This window comes from Odocoileus virginianus, chromosome 10, assembly GCF_023699985.2.
Source record: "Odocoileus virginianus isolate 20LAN1187 ecotype Illinois chromosome 10, Ovbor_1.2, whole genome shotgun sequence".
Lineage (NCBI taxonomy): Eukaryota > Metazoa > Chordata > Mammalia > Artiodactyla > Cervidae > Odocoileus > Odocoileus virginianus.
In genome coordinates this window covers 48,531,803-48,547,364 of record NC_069683.1, presented here as the reverse complement: position 1 = coordinate 48,547,364, position 15,562 = coordinate 48,531,803, and the positions used below count along the sequence as shown (strand labels likewise).

At 47.9% G+C, this 15,562-nt stretch overlaps 1 protein-coding gene and 1 pseudogene across 1 annotated transcript; both read right to left on the bottom strand.

Annotated features, from left to right (window-relative positions):
- Positions 1-1,161: 1,161 nt before the first annotated feature.
- APOA5 (apolipoprotein A5) lies at positions 1,162-4,487 on the bottom strand. The gene is made up of 3 exons (XM_020902603.2): positions 4,127-4,487; positions 3,933-4,038; positions 1,162-2,914 (listed from the first exon to the last, which is right to left on the bottom strand). The coding sequence occupies exons 1-3, from the start codon at positions 4,173-4,175 to the stop codon at positions 1,963-1,965; spliced, it is 1,107 nt and encodes a 368-aa protein (XP_020758262.1). The 5' UTR covers positions 4,176-4,487; the 3' UTR covers positions 1,162-1,962.
- Positions 4,488-5,753: 1,266 nt separating this feature from the next.
- Positions 5,754-14,815, bottom strand: LOC139037174 (splicing factor 3B subunit 4 pseudogene; annotated as a pseudogene).
- Positions 14,816-15,562: the final 747 nt, after the last annotated feature.

Sequence of the window (15,562 nt, the reverse complement as noted above, 5' to 3'; positions counted from 1 at the left end):
GATTTGCTTGGATCCACCTTTGGGCCACATGCTGCATCAGCTCTAGATGACCCTCCCTTAGTCCCTTGATCACTCTCTACCTATCTGTTCTTCTCACTCCCTGTTTCTGTCCAGGTAAACCCCTGCCCAAATTCCAGCCTCAAATACACAGCCTTCACCTTTAGTCCTGCTGGTCATCCCCACCACACTGGACCTCAGCTGACTCACCCCTCCTGGTTTCCTAACAGCCACCACCAAGAACACCTTTTTGGCGGGTTAAACTTTCCCTAGGCACGTTTCCCCCAGTTCAGTTGCTAAATCGAGAGTGTCATGGGAGAGGTCCAGTCTGCAGGCTTATGAAGCCAGACTGAGGTGGGATTCATGCTGTGAGGGAGTGTGGTGGTGAGAACCCTGTGCCAGGCAGGCTGAGCTGGAAAAATGCTGCCCAGGATGTCCCAAGGGTACAGGACTGGGTGTGCTCACCCTCTCCTCTTCCTTCCACTTCACCCTCCCTCGATTTCCCAGTGAGCTATAAGGAGCTGGCTTGCTCCCAAGCGGTGAATCTGTACATAGGGAATGGTGGAGGTGGGGGGATGTAAGATTTTGAGGGTTGTCAGTTGAGAAGATTGTCAGTCATAAAAAGAGACATTGTCAAAAAAGAGGCCATTCAAAATCTGGAACAGCAGGGACAACAAAGACCGGCCACCTCAGGAGCCTGTATCTAACGCCCACTGTCCTGTGATAAGCAGATGGGTGAGCCATGCAGGTGCAAAGGAAGGGTCTCCAGTGTGCTCAGTTGCATCTGACTCTCTGTGACCGCAAGGACTGCAGCCCGCCAGGCTCCTCTGTCCATGGGATTTCCCAGGCAAGAATACTGAAGCGGGTTGCCTTTCCTTCTCCAGGGGATCTTCCTGACACAGGGATCGAACCCACATCTCTCAAGTCTTCTCCATTGACAGGCAGGTTCTTTACCACTAGCATCACCTGGGAAGCCCAAAGGGTCTCTAGCCCAGGCACAAATAGCTGTCAGCCCAGGCAGAGCAGCAGACCTCCAAAAATGAACTGGGAGGGGGTCAATGAGAAAGAGTAGCGAGGGACTGGAGAGGGTGATGGGGTGCTTTGGTGATAATGGTGAGGCCACTGCTTTCAGACATAGTCCAAATGAGAGTCACACCAGGCAAATAAGCTTCCATCGTAATAAGCATCTATTTCACTTGTGTCAGAAGTCTAGACTTCCATCTGGGAGTCAAGAGGGAGGGGCCAGAGATGGGGAGGGCACACAGTAGGCTTCCCAGAGAGTTTAAGAAGCCCCCACAATTTGGAGGGTTCAGTGGACTGTTTAGATGTAGTGTTATGTCAGGAAATCCATGCTCAGCTCCCTCCCATCACAACCCACACCATATGGCCCCACCAGCATCAGCCAACAGAGATACACACCACACACACACACACACACACACACACACACACACACACACACCCCATCACAGGTTCCCCTCATCATTTTCTCTTTCTTCCTGCTGTTCCTCCAGCAGAAGTTGTTATGACAGCCTTGGGGAGAAAAGAGCTCCTGTCTGTGGACCAGCTGTAGTAGTGGCCACCAGGTGGCCAGAAGTGATCAGAGCCAGATCCTGGGATAAAGAGACACAGGCCTCCAGCACCATGGCAACAGGCTTGCAGGTCATGAGCTCCTACATAGAATGTCTCTTTTCTGCCCTCTCTCGCGACCCCAGAATGGAGCAACTCGGGAGGATTCCCAAATGAGCACGGGAAGCCGGGTTTGCAAAGCCTGGTGAATGTAATGCATCTGGATGGGGGAATTGCAGGAGACCCCAAAGCCTAGGATGACAGCCCTTTGGGTGGCCTCAGCTATCCTGTGCAGGACCCTCCACCCTCTGCCCGACTGGCCTCTGACACGCACATAGCATCTTGTTAGAGGCTCAGATCGCGGGCTCTCCAGAGCGCGCGTGGACAACTAGACCCTCAGGGCTCTCCCCGATGGCCCGGACTATGGTCGCGAAGGCTGTAGTTGATGTCTTCCCACAGATCGTCAAGGCGGGCCTGCAGCTCGCCCCGGGCCTTGCCTCTGTCGGCTTGGAGGAACTCCGGGGCAAAGGCACTGTGGCCTGGCGGAGGCGGCGCCAGCTGCTGCTGGACCTCCTCGGTCTCTCGGTCAATGGCGTGAGTGAAGGCGGCAATCTGCCGGAAGGTGTCGTGGCGGAAAGCCTGGAGTCGTTGGCGCACCTCCTGGGACAGCACCTGGGGATCCGGTTGAGCCGCTTCCTCCGCATCGTCAGCGCGGGCGCCAGCAAAGGCGCTGAGCTCCTCGCGCAGCTGGTCTAGGTTCTGCTGGATGCGCTCGTGCAAGGCCTTGGCCTTGAGCGTGAGCTTGCGCGAGAGCATCTGCACGCAGCGGCTGAGGCGCGCGGGGCTGGCGATGGCGTGCGGCGCCACGCTGCGGTGCAGCTCCTGCACGTGGTGCCCGATGCCGGACACCAGGCGCTCGGCGTAGGGGTGGAAGAGCGCCTTGACGCGGCCAGTGTGGTGCGCCACGCGGTTCTGCAGCTCCTGCAGCAGGCCCCGCGCCTCGTCCACGCCCCCCAGCAACTGGGCTTTGGTGCCCTCTCCAACCACGCGCAACTGCTCCTGCAGCTCGTGCACGCGCAGGGCCACCTGCTCCATCAGCTCCACGGTGTAGGGCTGCAACTGCCGTCGCAGGCCCTCCAGGTTCCAGCCCACGCGCTCGTGCACCTCCGCCATGTAGGGCTCCAGACGCGCCCGCACCTCCTCCAGCTCCTCCTGCAGCTGCTGCCACATCCCCACCGGGTCGCGTGGGAGCCCGAGAGGCTCCCTCCCCTGCCCGTTCAGAGGGCCCAACTTTTCCAGGAACTTGTCCATATCGCTGAGGTCTGGCTCAAGTCTGTCTTTCAGGCTCCTGGGGGAGGGGACAGACAATCGAGCCATCAGTCGGCTAGCCCACTCACCTCTGCTCCGAAGACATCACTCACTGATCCTCTGGGGAAACCAAGGATGCAGGGCGGTGGTCCCAAGCCAACGGCACTCCTAAGGCAGGAATTATAAATGTGGCACAGATCAACACTGATCTGAACAACACATGTCCAGATCAACACTGCTCAATTCCTTGTGCACACAGGCACCTGGACTCACATAATCCTTTCGTTCTGGAAGCTGCAACCAGGAGTCCCCTCCCCTGCTCCCTTGTTCCACGTTCCAACGGACATGAAGGCAGCAGATTTACAGAGAAATCAGAGGCGGCTGCCGGCAGAGGGTGCCAAACAGCCCAGGACGGCGAGGATAGCCGGCAGAACTAGCACTGCTCTGTTCTCTTCCCAGGTGGCGCTAGTGGTAAAGAATCCGCCAGCCACTGTTGCTGCTGCTGCTAAGTCGCTTCAGTCGTGTCCAACTCTGTGTGACCCCATAGACGGCAGCCCACCAGGCTCCCTATGCCTGCGATTCTCCAGGCAAGAATACTGGAGTGGGTTGCCATTTCCTTCTCCAATGCAGGAAGTGAAAAGTGAAAATGAAGTCGCTCAGTCGTGTCTGACTCCTAGCGACCCCATGGACTGCAGCCTACCAGGCTCCTCCATCCATGGAATTTTCCAGGCAAGAGTACTGGAGTGGGGTGCCATTGCCTTCTCCGGCCTGCCACTGTAGGAGGTGTAAAAGACGTGGGTTCGATCCCTGGGTGGGAAAGATCCCCTGGAGGAGGGCACGGCAACCCTCTCCAGTATTCTTGCCTGGAGAATCCCATGGACAGAAGAGCCTGGTGGGCTATGGTCCATAGGGTCGCAGAGTCGGACACAACTGAAGCGACTTAGCTGGCATGCTCTCTTCCCAGGGAGTATGGGGAGGTTGAGGAATGGGGCAGCAGCAGCCATCCCACCCTCTGGTGTCTTCTCCCTTCTCCTGCACCCCTTGCCCTGGCCACTCACGTGGGCTCTCGTGCCAGCTTCTGCTGCTGCTCCACCTTGCCTTTGTCCCCACTGCTCTGGCTGAAGTAGTCCCAGAAGCCTTTCCGTGCCTCCGTGGCTGAAAGCACTGTGGAGAGGGAGGGGGTGAACAGGGGCTGGGTTTCCTCCCTCAGTCCACCCACACCTCCACGGAGAAGTCAGTGTTGAAGACTCACCTGAGAGGAGGGCCAGAGCCCAGGTCAGAACTGCAGCCATGCTTGCCATGATATTCTCTGAGAAGAAAGGTGAATGGAGGCCTGATGCAATTGAAGAGGCAAATAAGGGACACCTCCCAGGGGACTTGCCCCAGGGGGCCCTGCCCCAAAAATCTGTTAACCCTTCCCTGGGGTGTAGGGAGCACAAGCTGTCAGGGCTCAAAAGGACTGACCTAGTTGAATGTGGCTGCAAGGGAAAGGATGTCTTCCTGGGATGGGATGGAATGCTCCTTTTTCATCTCATCAGATCATATAGAGTGTGGAGCTCAAACTGCTTAGTAAAATTTCCCTGCCATCCACTGCCCCCAGAACCCAAGAGCAGCTCCATCAGCCACGTTTGCCCCCCATTCCCCTGCTCACTTATTCCTGCCCCCATTACACTGTTGGGAAAACTGAGGTATTCCCGGGATGAGGTTGGGGGGTGGAGGGAAGAAGAAATTCTGCCACAGTGCTCCAAGAGGAGGTCCTTAGTTCTTAGTCCCCACCCCCAGCTCTGCTCAATTAGGAAGCTGACCCACATCCCTCTGCCCCAGCTGCTCACCTGCTCAGTTCTGGCCACAGAGAGCAGACATTCCGCTTTATAGTCCAGGGCCTGGGCCTCTGGCAACAGTCGCTTAGAGTAAATACCACGTGGAGGTTCAAAGAGGGACGACCTCAGCTGCCTCCCCATGCTTACCTCCTGCCCTTTTCTGGCACCTCGGGGGTTAAGAGGAGACGGCAATGGCACCCCACTCCAGTATTCTTGCCTGGAAAAGTCCCATGGACGGAGGAGCCTGGTAGGCTACAGTCCATGGGGTCTCGAAGAGTCAGACAGGACTGAGCGACTTCACTCTCACTTTTCACTTTCATGCATTGGAGAAGGAAATGGCAACCCACTCCAGTGTTCTTGCCTGGAGACTCCCAGGGACGGGGGAGCCTGGTGGGCTGCCGTCTGTGGGGCTGCACAGAGTCGGACACGACTGAAGCAACTTCGCAGCAGCAGCAGGGGGTTAAGAAATGCCCTAGTATCTGGGTGCTTCCCCAGTAGAAAAATGCTTCCTGGGAAGTTTTACAAGGAGTGGACCTGAATTCCTCATGCAGTTCCCCCTGAACCCACGACCTCCAGCCTTCCTGCAGACCTGCTGGCTGGCCCACCGATAGAGACAGCCTGTTTGTTGCTGAGGGCCCTGCTCTTACTCAACTGCCCAGAAGCACTGTGTCCCCAGACAGACAGAGACAGTGTCTGGCTGCCAGCCTGAAACTGAGCAGCTCTTGATAGCTCTCCTGGGAGCTACTCAGACAGCCTGGGAAGAGCCAGCATCAGTAGGCTTGAAGATCCACCCACCTCCCACTTTATGAAATAATCCTGAAACAAGCTGGGGGAGTTAGATGTAGTGAGAGGCATCTGGGCCAGGGGACACTGGGCCCAAAGAGAGGGAGCAAGAAGAGGATTCTCCCTGTGGGGAAAGGCTGAACCCTACCCACAGGGCCTCTGAGGAAGAGAAGCCAAAAAGCCCAGACTTCCTCTGATGACATGCCCACTGCATGTACTTAAACACATACATTCATAAACCCCTGACTTTTGCTTCTAAATGTATCTTTTTTAAAATTTTTATCTGCCTATGGTTGTGCTGGGTCTTTGTTGCTGTGCAGGCTTTTCTCTAGTTGCAGCGAGCAGGGGCTACTCTCTAGTTGTGGTGCATGAGCTTCTCATTGTGGTGGCTTCTTTTGATGGGGTGCACAAGCTTTAGATGCTCCGTAGTATTTGGGATCTTCTCAGACCGGGGTTTGAACCCGTGTCTACTGCATTGGCAGGCAGATTCTTTATCACTGAGCCACCAGGGAAGCCCTGTAAATGTATCTTGAATTGATCTCCTCTCCTCCATTTCCACCACTGATTGCATCACTACCCCACTCATCTCTCACCTGGACCACATTCTTAGCCTCCGGCAGGTCTCCCTGCCACAATCCTACCTATTCAGTCTACTCTGCTGTGGCTGTTTTCAACCCGCTTCCAGCCTTTTCTTCTGCCACACAAACCCTTGGCATTCCTGAGCATGCCATCTCTTTCAGGACCCTAAGCCTTTGCACCTGCTGTTCCTTCTGTTTGAAATATCCCTTGGTGAACTCATTCATTTTTTTTCAAGTCTTAGTTTGTATTAGTTAAGGTTAGGCTCAGCTGCAAATGACCAAAAAAAGGAGAAAATGAATAGTTTAAATAAAATTGATTTCTCATGTAAAACATAGACCAATCAAGCCTCCTTCTGTCTTATTGTATTATCTCTTCAACAAAAGCTCATGTCCAAGTTTCAACTGCTTCAGCTCCAGCCTCCAAGTCTACATCCCAGCCAGCAGGAAGGACATGTTCCCTCCGTTTAAAGACACATCCCAGAAATTGTTCTTACCATGTTTAATGACATCCCATTAGTCAGAACATAGCCATGTGGCTATACTTAGCTGAAAAGGAGAATGGGAAATGTAGTCTTTATTCTGGATAGCTGTATTTCCAGCAGCGAAAGAGTTGTATTACTCAGGAAGAAGAGAAAATGCTTTCAGGAGGACAAGAGTAGGCTCTGCCACACAGGTTCAGTATCACTCTAAATGCCCTCTTCTGTCCACACCCATCTCTGGAGACAGACAATTCCATACTAACCATGGAACAGTTTGCATATTCCTGGAGGATAGCACTTACTATCCTGCAGTGCAATGATTTGTTGACATATATGAGATTTCTCTGAGTACAGGGACTTTGTCTAATTCATCTCCATGTCCTCCTATTATGTTTGGCACAGCACATGATAAAAATTAAGTGACTGAATTCATTTATTCAATTGAATAAGGAACTAAGGTTTAGGGATATTAAATGAGTGTCCATCATCATCTAGTAAGAGATGAGGCCAGAATTGGAACCCAGGTGTTTATCTCTAATAGCTCGGGACAGCACGGGATGGGGCAGAAAGGGTAAGGAAACCAGGAGCTGGTTATGAAGGGCCTTGTGCAAGTAGTCACTGAAGGTTATGTGATGGAAAGATCACTCTGGAAGGCTGGAAGACAGAAGGGGAGGAAACTGTTTAGAGGCTGTTTGAATAGCCTGGGAGATGATGAACTCTCTGAACTCAGGCATGGCAGTGAGGATTGGTAGGAGATAATATATTTGGACAAAATGAAGTAGTGAACTGATAGTACCTACTGACTGGTTGGATGAAAGAGGTGGAGAGGAAAGAATCCAGATGTTTCCCAGGTTCCTGGGCAATTAGGTAGACAACTGCATAACTTGTGTCCATTCAACAGATGAACAGGAGCCGTTAAACAAAATATGCTATATTCATATATACCAGGGAATATTATTTACCCTTAAAAAGGAATGAATTCTGGTACATGCTACAAAAATGGAAGGATCTTGACAACACTATGCTAAGTGAAATAAGCCAGACAAAAGGATAAATCTTGTATGATTCTGTTTATACATGGTACCTAGAATAGCCAAACTCAGAGACAGAAAGTAGATCAGAGGTTATCAGGGACTTGGGGAGGGAGGAATGAACACACATATAACACTCTACTTTAGATTTTATTCCCATATAGGTCATCACAGAGTATTGAGTAGAGTTCCTTGTGCTGCACAGTAGGTTTTTATTAGTTATCTATTTTACATATGGTAGTATGTGTGTGTCAATTACCACAATATTTTTTAAAAATCCTTTCTGGTACTCTAGTGCTTTTTGCTGAAGCTATGCTATAAAAGGTGGCAAGAATACACAGAAGAACTATACAAAAAAGATCTTCATGACCCTGATAACCACAATGGTGTGACAACTCACCTGGACCCAGACATCCTGGAATGTGAAGTCAAGTGGGCCTTAGGAAGTATCACTGTGAACAGTTAGTGGATGTGATGGAATTCCAGCTGAGCTATTTAAAATTCTAAAAGATGATGTTGTAAAAGTGCTGCACTCAATACACCAGGAAATATGGAAAACTCAGCAGTGGCCACAGGACTGGAAAAGGTCAGTTTTCATTCTAATCCCAAAGAAAGGCAATGCCAAAGAATGTTCAAAGTACCATACAATTGCACTCATCTCACATGCTAGCAAAGTAATGTTGAAAATTCTCCAAGCTAGGCTTCAACAGTACCTGAACCATGACTCCCAGATGTTCAAGCTGGATTTAGAAAAGGCAGAGGAACCAGAGATCAGATTGCCAACATCCATTGGCTCATAGAAAAAGCAAGAGAATTCCAAAAATTGTCTTCACCCACGAGAATTCACTACACCAAAGCCTTTGACTGTATGGATCACAACAAACTGTGGAAAATTCTTCAACAGATGGGAATACCAGACCACCTTACCTGCCTCCTGAGAAATCTGTATGCCGGTCAAGAAGCAACAGTTAGAATCAGACATGGAACAACGGACTGGTTCCAAATTGGGAAAGGTGTATGTCAAGGCTGTATATTGTCACCCTGCTTATTTCATTTCTGTGCAGAGTACATCATGCGAAATGCCAAGCTGGATGAAGCACAAGCAGGAATCAAGACTGCCAGGAAAAATACCAATAGTCTCAGATATGCAGACGACACCACTGATATGGCAGTAAGTGAAAAAGAACTAAAGAATCTCTCAATGAAAGTGAAAGAGGAGAGTGAATATGTTGACTTAAGACTCAACATTCAAAAAACGAAGATCATGGTATCCGATCCTATCACTTCATGGCAAATAGATGGGGAAACAGTGGAAATAGTGAAAGACTTTATTTTCTTGGGCTCCGAAATCACTACAGATGGTGACTGCAGTCGTGAAGTCAAAATACGCTTGCTCCTTGGAAGAAAAGCTATGATCAACCTACACAGCATATTAAAAAGCTGAGATATTACTCTGCCGATAAAGGTCCATCTAGTCAAAGCTATGGTTTTTCCAGTAGTCATGTATGGATGTGAGAGTGGGACCATGAAGAAAGCTAAGCATCAAAAACTGTGGTATTGGAGAAGACTCTTGAGAGTCCCTTGGACTTCAAGGAGATCCAACCAGTCCATCCCAAAAGAAATCAACCCTGACTATTCACTGAAAGGACTGATGCTGAAGCTGAAACTTCAATACTTTGGCCACCTGATGCAAAGAACTGACTTATTGGAAAAGACCCTGATGCTGGGAAAGATTGAAGGCAGGAGGAGAAGGGGTCGACAAAGGATGAGATGGTTGGATGGCATCACCAACTCAAGGGACATGAGTCTGAGCAAGCTTTGGGAGTTGGTGATGGACAGGGAAGCCTGGCATGTTAAAGTCTGTGGGGTGACAAAGAGTCAGACACAATGGAGCGACTGAACTGACTGAAGCTATAAAGTATAACTGCACTTGATTGTCTGAATCATCATCATCACCACCGTTTCCAAGGTCTTTTCTGTGGTGCAGAGGAGACACCTGGAACCACATTTCCCAGAATCCCCTTCTCTCTGTGGGCCTAGATAAGAGTCACCAGTGTAAGATGCAAGGGTAGAGACCCTTATTCTTCATCGGTTGTTGCAGGCAGATACACAGCCAGACTTGGAGTTTAAAGCAGCTTCCAGATGACTTTTTCTTCTTTTGTTAAGTTTTTATTTGTTTATTTATTTATTTATAGCTGTGCTGAGTCTTTGCTGCGGCACATGGGCCCTCTGGTGCTGTGTACAGGCTTTCTCTAGTTGCAGTGAGCAGGGGCTGCTCTCTAGTTGCGGTGTTCAGGTTTCTCATAGCAGTGGCTTCTCTTGTTGCAGATTATGGGTTCCAAGGTTCCCAAGCTCAGTATTTGTGATGCACAGGCTTGAGGCACGTGGGATCTTAGTTCCCAGAACAGGGATCAATCCCGTGTTTCCTGCATTGGCAGACAGATTCTTAACCACTGGACCACGAGGGAAGCCCCCTGGGTGACTTTCTTAAGAATCACTCTCATTGGCTTTGCCAACTAAGATAATTAGGTGAGCTTCCCACTTGTAGGGGCTTCCCTGATAGCTCAGATGGTAAAGAATCCACCTGCAATGCAGGAGACTCCAGTTTGATTCCTGGGTCGGGAATATCTGCTGGAAAAGGGATAGGCTACCCACTCCAGTATACTTGGGCTTCCTTTCTAGCTCAGCTGGTAATGAATCCTCCTGCAATTGCAGGATACCTGGGTTCGATCTCTAGTTTGGGATGATCCCCTGGAGAAGGGAAAGGCTACCCTTTCCAGTATTCTGGTCTAGAGAATTCTGTGGAATGTATAGCCCGTGGGATCACAAAGAGTTGGACACAACTGAGCAACTTTCACTTTCCCATTTGTAGCCACTTACAGGTGAGTTTCTGAGAATCAGTCCTTCAAGAACTAACTGAGATGGTAACTCCTTCAGCCTTTCCAACAGTTTTATCAACCTTTAATTTTCTACAATATAGTCTTTCACACTTGAAAAACTGAGTGGCTTCTGTTTTTCTGGCCAAACCTAGAATAATGCAGTAGGTAGATGCAAGACACACACACATGCTTCCCTGTTTGATGATATTTTATAGCTTTAGTTTTTAAAATGTTTGGGTCAGTTGGAGTTAATTCTACATGTTAGGTGTACACATACATGTGTGGAACCATTTTATTTTTATTTTATTTTCTCTGTGTATTTGCAAAACACGTAGGGCCAACATAGAAAAAATAAATAAATAAAACTGGTGAAAAAAATTACACTTACAAAAGAAAGGCCTGCAAGGGATTAGTGCCTTAGGCCCTCAGTGCTATAGCAACTCTGATTGGTCCAAGGAAGTGAACAGATATTGGGAGGCTACAATAGGAGGAAAGACAATAAGAAATCACGGAAGGAGAAGGCCTCGAAGTGGGCCTCGAGGGGGAACTGGAGGCCAGGGAGTGGGTCTGGGTGGAGGGAACAGCCCCACTGGTAGCCATAGGGTGGAGGTCATGGAGGGCCAGTGTACCCATCCATGAGGGGGCATCAGTAGAGGAGGTCCATGCATACCATGTGGAGGCATAGGACATGGGAGTCCCACAGTAGAGCCAAACAGAGGCCCTTGTTGGGAGTGGGGCATGCTCATGGGAAGATGTCCAGGGTGAGGCATTCCACGTGGCGATTGGGGTGGTGGCTGGCCCCCAGAGCCAGGGGGCCCAGCATGGGACTGTCCCAAGCCATGAGGGCTATGGTGGGCCAGCTGCATCTGAGACATCTCTAGATGGAGCATCCCACCCAGTGGGAATGGGTGAGGATGTAAGTGTCTGTGTCCAGGTTGTCCAGCCCCTGGGGTTCCCGCTGATGGGAGGCCATGTCCTCCAGCTCCAGAGGCATAGGTGGCGGGGGCATAGCTGGGGGTATCCTAGGTGGAAGGCTCCAGGAGGTGGTACTGGGGGTGGGACAGAACCAGAAGGAGGCACGCGTGGAGGAGGAAGCCCAGACCCCAAAGATGATACCACAGGATTGGGCACAGATGGTGGAGGGGATGCATCAGCAAACAGCTGATGAGGGTGGTCAGCCTGGGAGAGTGGTTCTGTGCTGCCACAAGTTGTTCAGCTGCTGAGCCATGGCACTCACCCTTGGAGTCCTTCTTGTGTCCTTCAACAGTGATGGGAAGGTTATAGAGGTACTGCCCATTCATGGCTCAATCACTGAATTCCAAAACATCAAATGAAACTAAACTAATAAAGGCATAACCTTTGGAGTTGCCTATGTCAGGGTCCCACATAATCTTGGGAGTTGGCAAGGTGAACCCACAGGCACTTAAAGTATCATAAAGCAACTTCTCATGGATCTTTGGGCCCAGGTTCCCAATGAAAATGTTGGCCCCCACATCCAAGTTCTTGTTGTGAGCTGATGCCTTGTTCACCTGTATTGGCTTCCCATAGAGTTTGATCATGTTCATCTTTATGGCAGAGTCAGCATCTTCCTCACTTAAGAATTCCACAAAACCATAGCCTTGGTGCTGACCAGTGACTCAATCCCTTGGCAAGTGGATGTTGACTACTGGCCTTGCCTGGAGAGATAGTTCCCACAGCAGTGGTTTACTAACCTTCTCATCAAGGCCCCCCATGTGGCATCCTGGTTCTACTTGGACAGAGATCAGCCTAGAGGCCATGGTGGAAAAGCTCCCGCTGTCTCCCATGTCAATATTTTTAAGTTTTTTAAGATATATAAACCACTTTTTAAAGTCTTTATTGAATTTGATACAATATTGCTTCTGTTTTATATTTTGATTTTTTTGCCTGCAAGGCATGTGGGATTTTAGCTCCCTGACCAGGGATTGAACCAACATCCCCTGCACTGAAACATAAAATCTTAACCACTGGACCACCACAGAAGTCCCTAGGAACCATTTTAAACAATTGTGTATGGAGTGACACTTCACCCTAAATACTTCAACAAACATCTCCTAAGAATAAGGATACAGGACATAAACAGAATACCACTGTCACACCTATGAAGATTAACATAATTCTTCAATATCGTCTCATGTACACCATATATTTAAGTTTTCCCAGTTCTCTCAAAATGGCTTTTATAGCTGTTTTCTCTCTCTCTTTTTTTTTTTTAATTTGGGATCCAACACACTTCCTCAGGTTGTTATGTCTCTGTCATCTCTTTATATTAAGAACAGTATTCACCAGCCCAGACACTGCCTTCTTTTGAAGAGTCCAGAGAAGATGATATGAATTTAACTAATTTCCTCATCATTAGATTCAGGTTGAACATTTTTGTTCAGGTCTTTGGATTCAAAACCCAATACCCTAAAAGCTCTTACTTATAGAAGAAAACAGCTAATACATGTGAATGGAATGATGTAATTTTTCTAAATTGCTATTTTGCAACCCTCAGGGAGTAGTTGATTCAGGCAAGTTTCATCAATAAATGCTAAAACCATTAAATGAAACATTATTGAGGAAAGGAATGCATACATGCCTTCCCCACAGATTACGTATCAATCACTAAACTTTACTTTTGTAGTGGAGAAATCTGGTGAGTCATCTTAAACAAGTGATCAGATTTAACATCATCAAATAGTGGGACAACCAGATATTTTGATAACACAACAAGGAGAGTCAGATAACACTATGAAGTGTCTTGAACCGGATTATTTCCACAAACTTGTTTAAGCTTCCTTGTCTTCACTGTTTCCCTGTTGCATAGTGTGTGTGCGCTTAGTCACTCAGTTGTGTCCAACTCTTTGTGACCCCATGAACCGCATCCTGCCAGGCTCCTCTGTCCATGGAATTCTCAGGCAAGATGCTGGAGTGGGTTGCCATTCCCTTCTCCAGGGGGTCCTCCCAACCCAGGGACTGAACCCAGGCCTCCTGCATTGCAGGCAGATTCTTTGCTGTCTGAATCACCTGGACTAGCTGGGTTTCACAGACAGCTGCATTTTTGGAAGAGAGTTAGCCATCTGTTTGTTTGGTTTTTTTCCAGTCCAATAATTGACAACATAACCTGGATGTAGAGTAAAAAAAAAAATTAAGTATATTTATAAAGATGAAAAGGTACCTTGTTCTTGGACTTCCTTGGTGGTACAGTGGATAAGAATCCACCTTGCAATGCAAGGGATACGGGTTTGATCCCTGGTCCGGAGAGATCCCACACGCTGTGGGGCAACTAAGTCCATATGCCACGACTACTGAGCCTGTGCTCTGGAGCCCATGAATCGCAACAAGTGAAGCCTGCATACCCTGGAGCCCATGCTCCATAGCAAGAGAAGCCACTACAAGGAGAAGCCCACACACCACCACGAGACAGTAGTCCCTACTCTCTGCACCCAGAGTAAGCCTGTGTGCAGCAACCAAGACCCAGAGCGGCCAGAAAGGAATAAATATTAAGAGACATGAAGAACAGAGTTTGAAGGCCCAATATACTCCTACCAGGATTTCTGCAGAGAGAACAGAGACACTTCAAAACAGGTAATATTCAAAATATGATGACTGAGAAATTTTGAAAATTGAAGAAAGATGTGACCTGAATCATCATATGTAAGAAGCACCCTGAGTCTTGAGTAGGATTAAAATTAAATTAAAACAAATACAAATCAAGACACATTATAGTGAATCTGCAGAATACCAAAGACAAAGTATCTTAAAATCAGCCAAACAGAAAAAGACTAATTATCTACAAATGAAAATTATTAAACTCTCAACTGGCTTATCAGCAATATATCTTCAAAGGACTGAGGTAAATGAATGGCCAACCAAGAATCATACTCAAGTAAACTGTTACTCAAGAGTAACAGGTTAATTTCAGAGAAGGACTTTTATCACTTACAGATCTTCATTCAAAGAACTACTCGGGGACTTCCCTGGTGGCTCAATGTAAAGAATCCGCCTGCCAGTTCAGGAGACATGAGTTTGATCCCTGATCTGGCAAGATCCCACCTGCCGCAGAGCAACTGAGCCCGCATGCCACAACTACTGATCTTGTGCTCTAGAGCCCAAGAGCTGCAGCGCCTGAAGCCCACTTGCCCTAAAGTCTGTGCTGCACAGGAAGAGAAGCCACCACAATGAGAAAACAGTGCACCGCGACTAGAGAAAAGCCCACGCAGCAATGAAGGCCCCATATAGCCATAAATAAGTAGATGTTTTTAAAAGGAACTACTCAGGATCTGAAATGAAACAGACCCAGAGAGGAGTGGGATACAAGTAACATGGAAGCAATAAACAATGAAATTAGTAACTGTTTAGGTAAATTAAAAAAGCATGATTGATTTTACATGTATTTATGTAAATATGTATATATATATTTAAATATACATATATTTAACCAACCTGAGATGAGTCTTTTATAACTAAAAATTGGCAAAATATTGGAAATTTCATATAGTTCAACCTAACATTAAACATTTTTATGGGACTTCCCTGGTGGTTCAGCAACTAACACCCTGTGTTCTCAATGCAGGAGACCCAGGTTCGAGTCCTGGGCAGGGAACTAGATCCCACATGCTGCAACTAAGACCTGGTGCAGCCAAATAAGTAAATAAATATATAAAAAATTTTTTTAAACATTTTTATGAGTAGTTTTGTCTCTCTTATTCACTGTTGTACTTCCAGTGCTCAGAACACCCTTTGCCACATGGCAGGGAGCCTCAGTAAATATTATCAATGAAGGGACTGCTTCACAGGAGGTGTTGGAAACAGCGAAGAAAATATTAGACCAAAGTAGTGTGGAAAGTGGGAGAGGAGAGGTCAAAGTGAAAGCTTTCTGCAGTCTTTGCATTATTCAGAAAAAAGATAAGAATATTGATTATCTTTAGACTTTGTTAAGTCAAACAGAAAGATTAAAATTTCAAGGACAACCCATTAAAGAATACAAAGAAGAGATAACCTTCAAACTAGCATATGGGAAAAAGAGGCTAAAGAACATCAGATTGACTTCCAGTAAAGGCTGATGAATTGATTACATGCATTAGTGTCTGCTCTTTTCTCAAATCCCAATAAAAT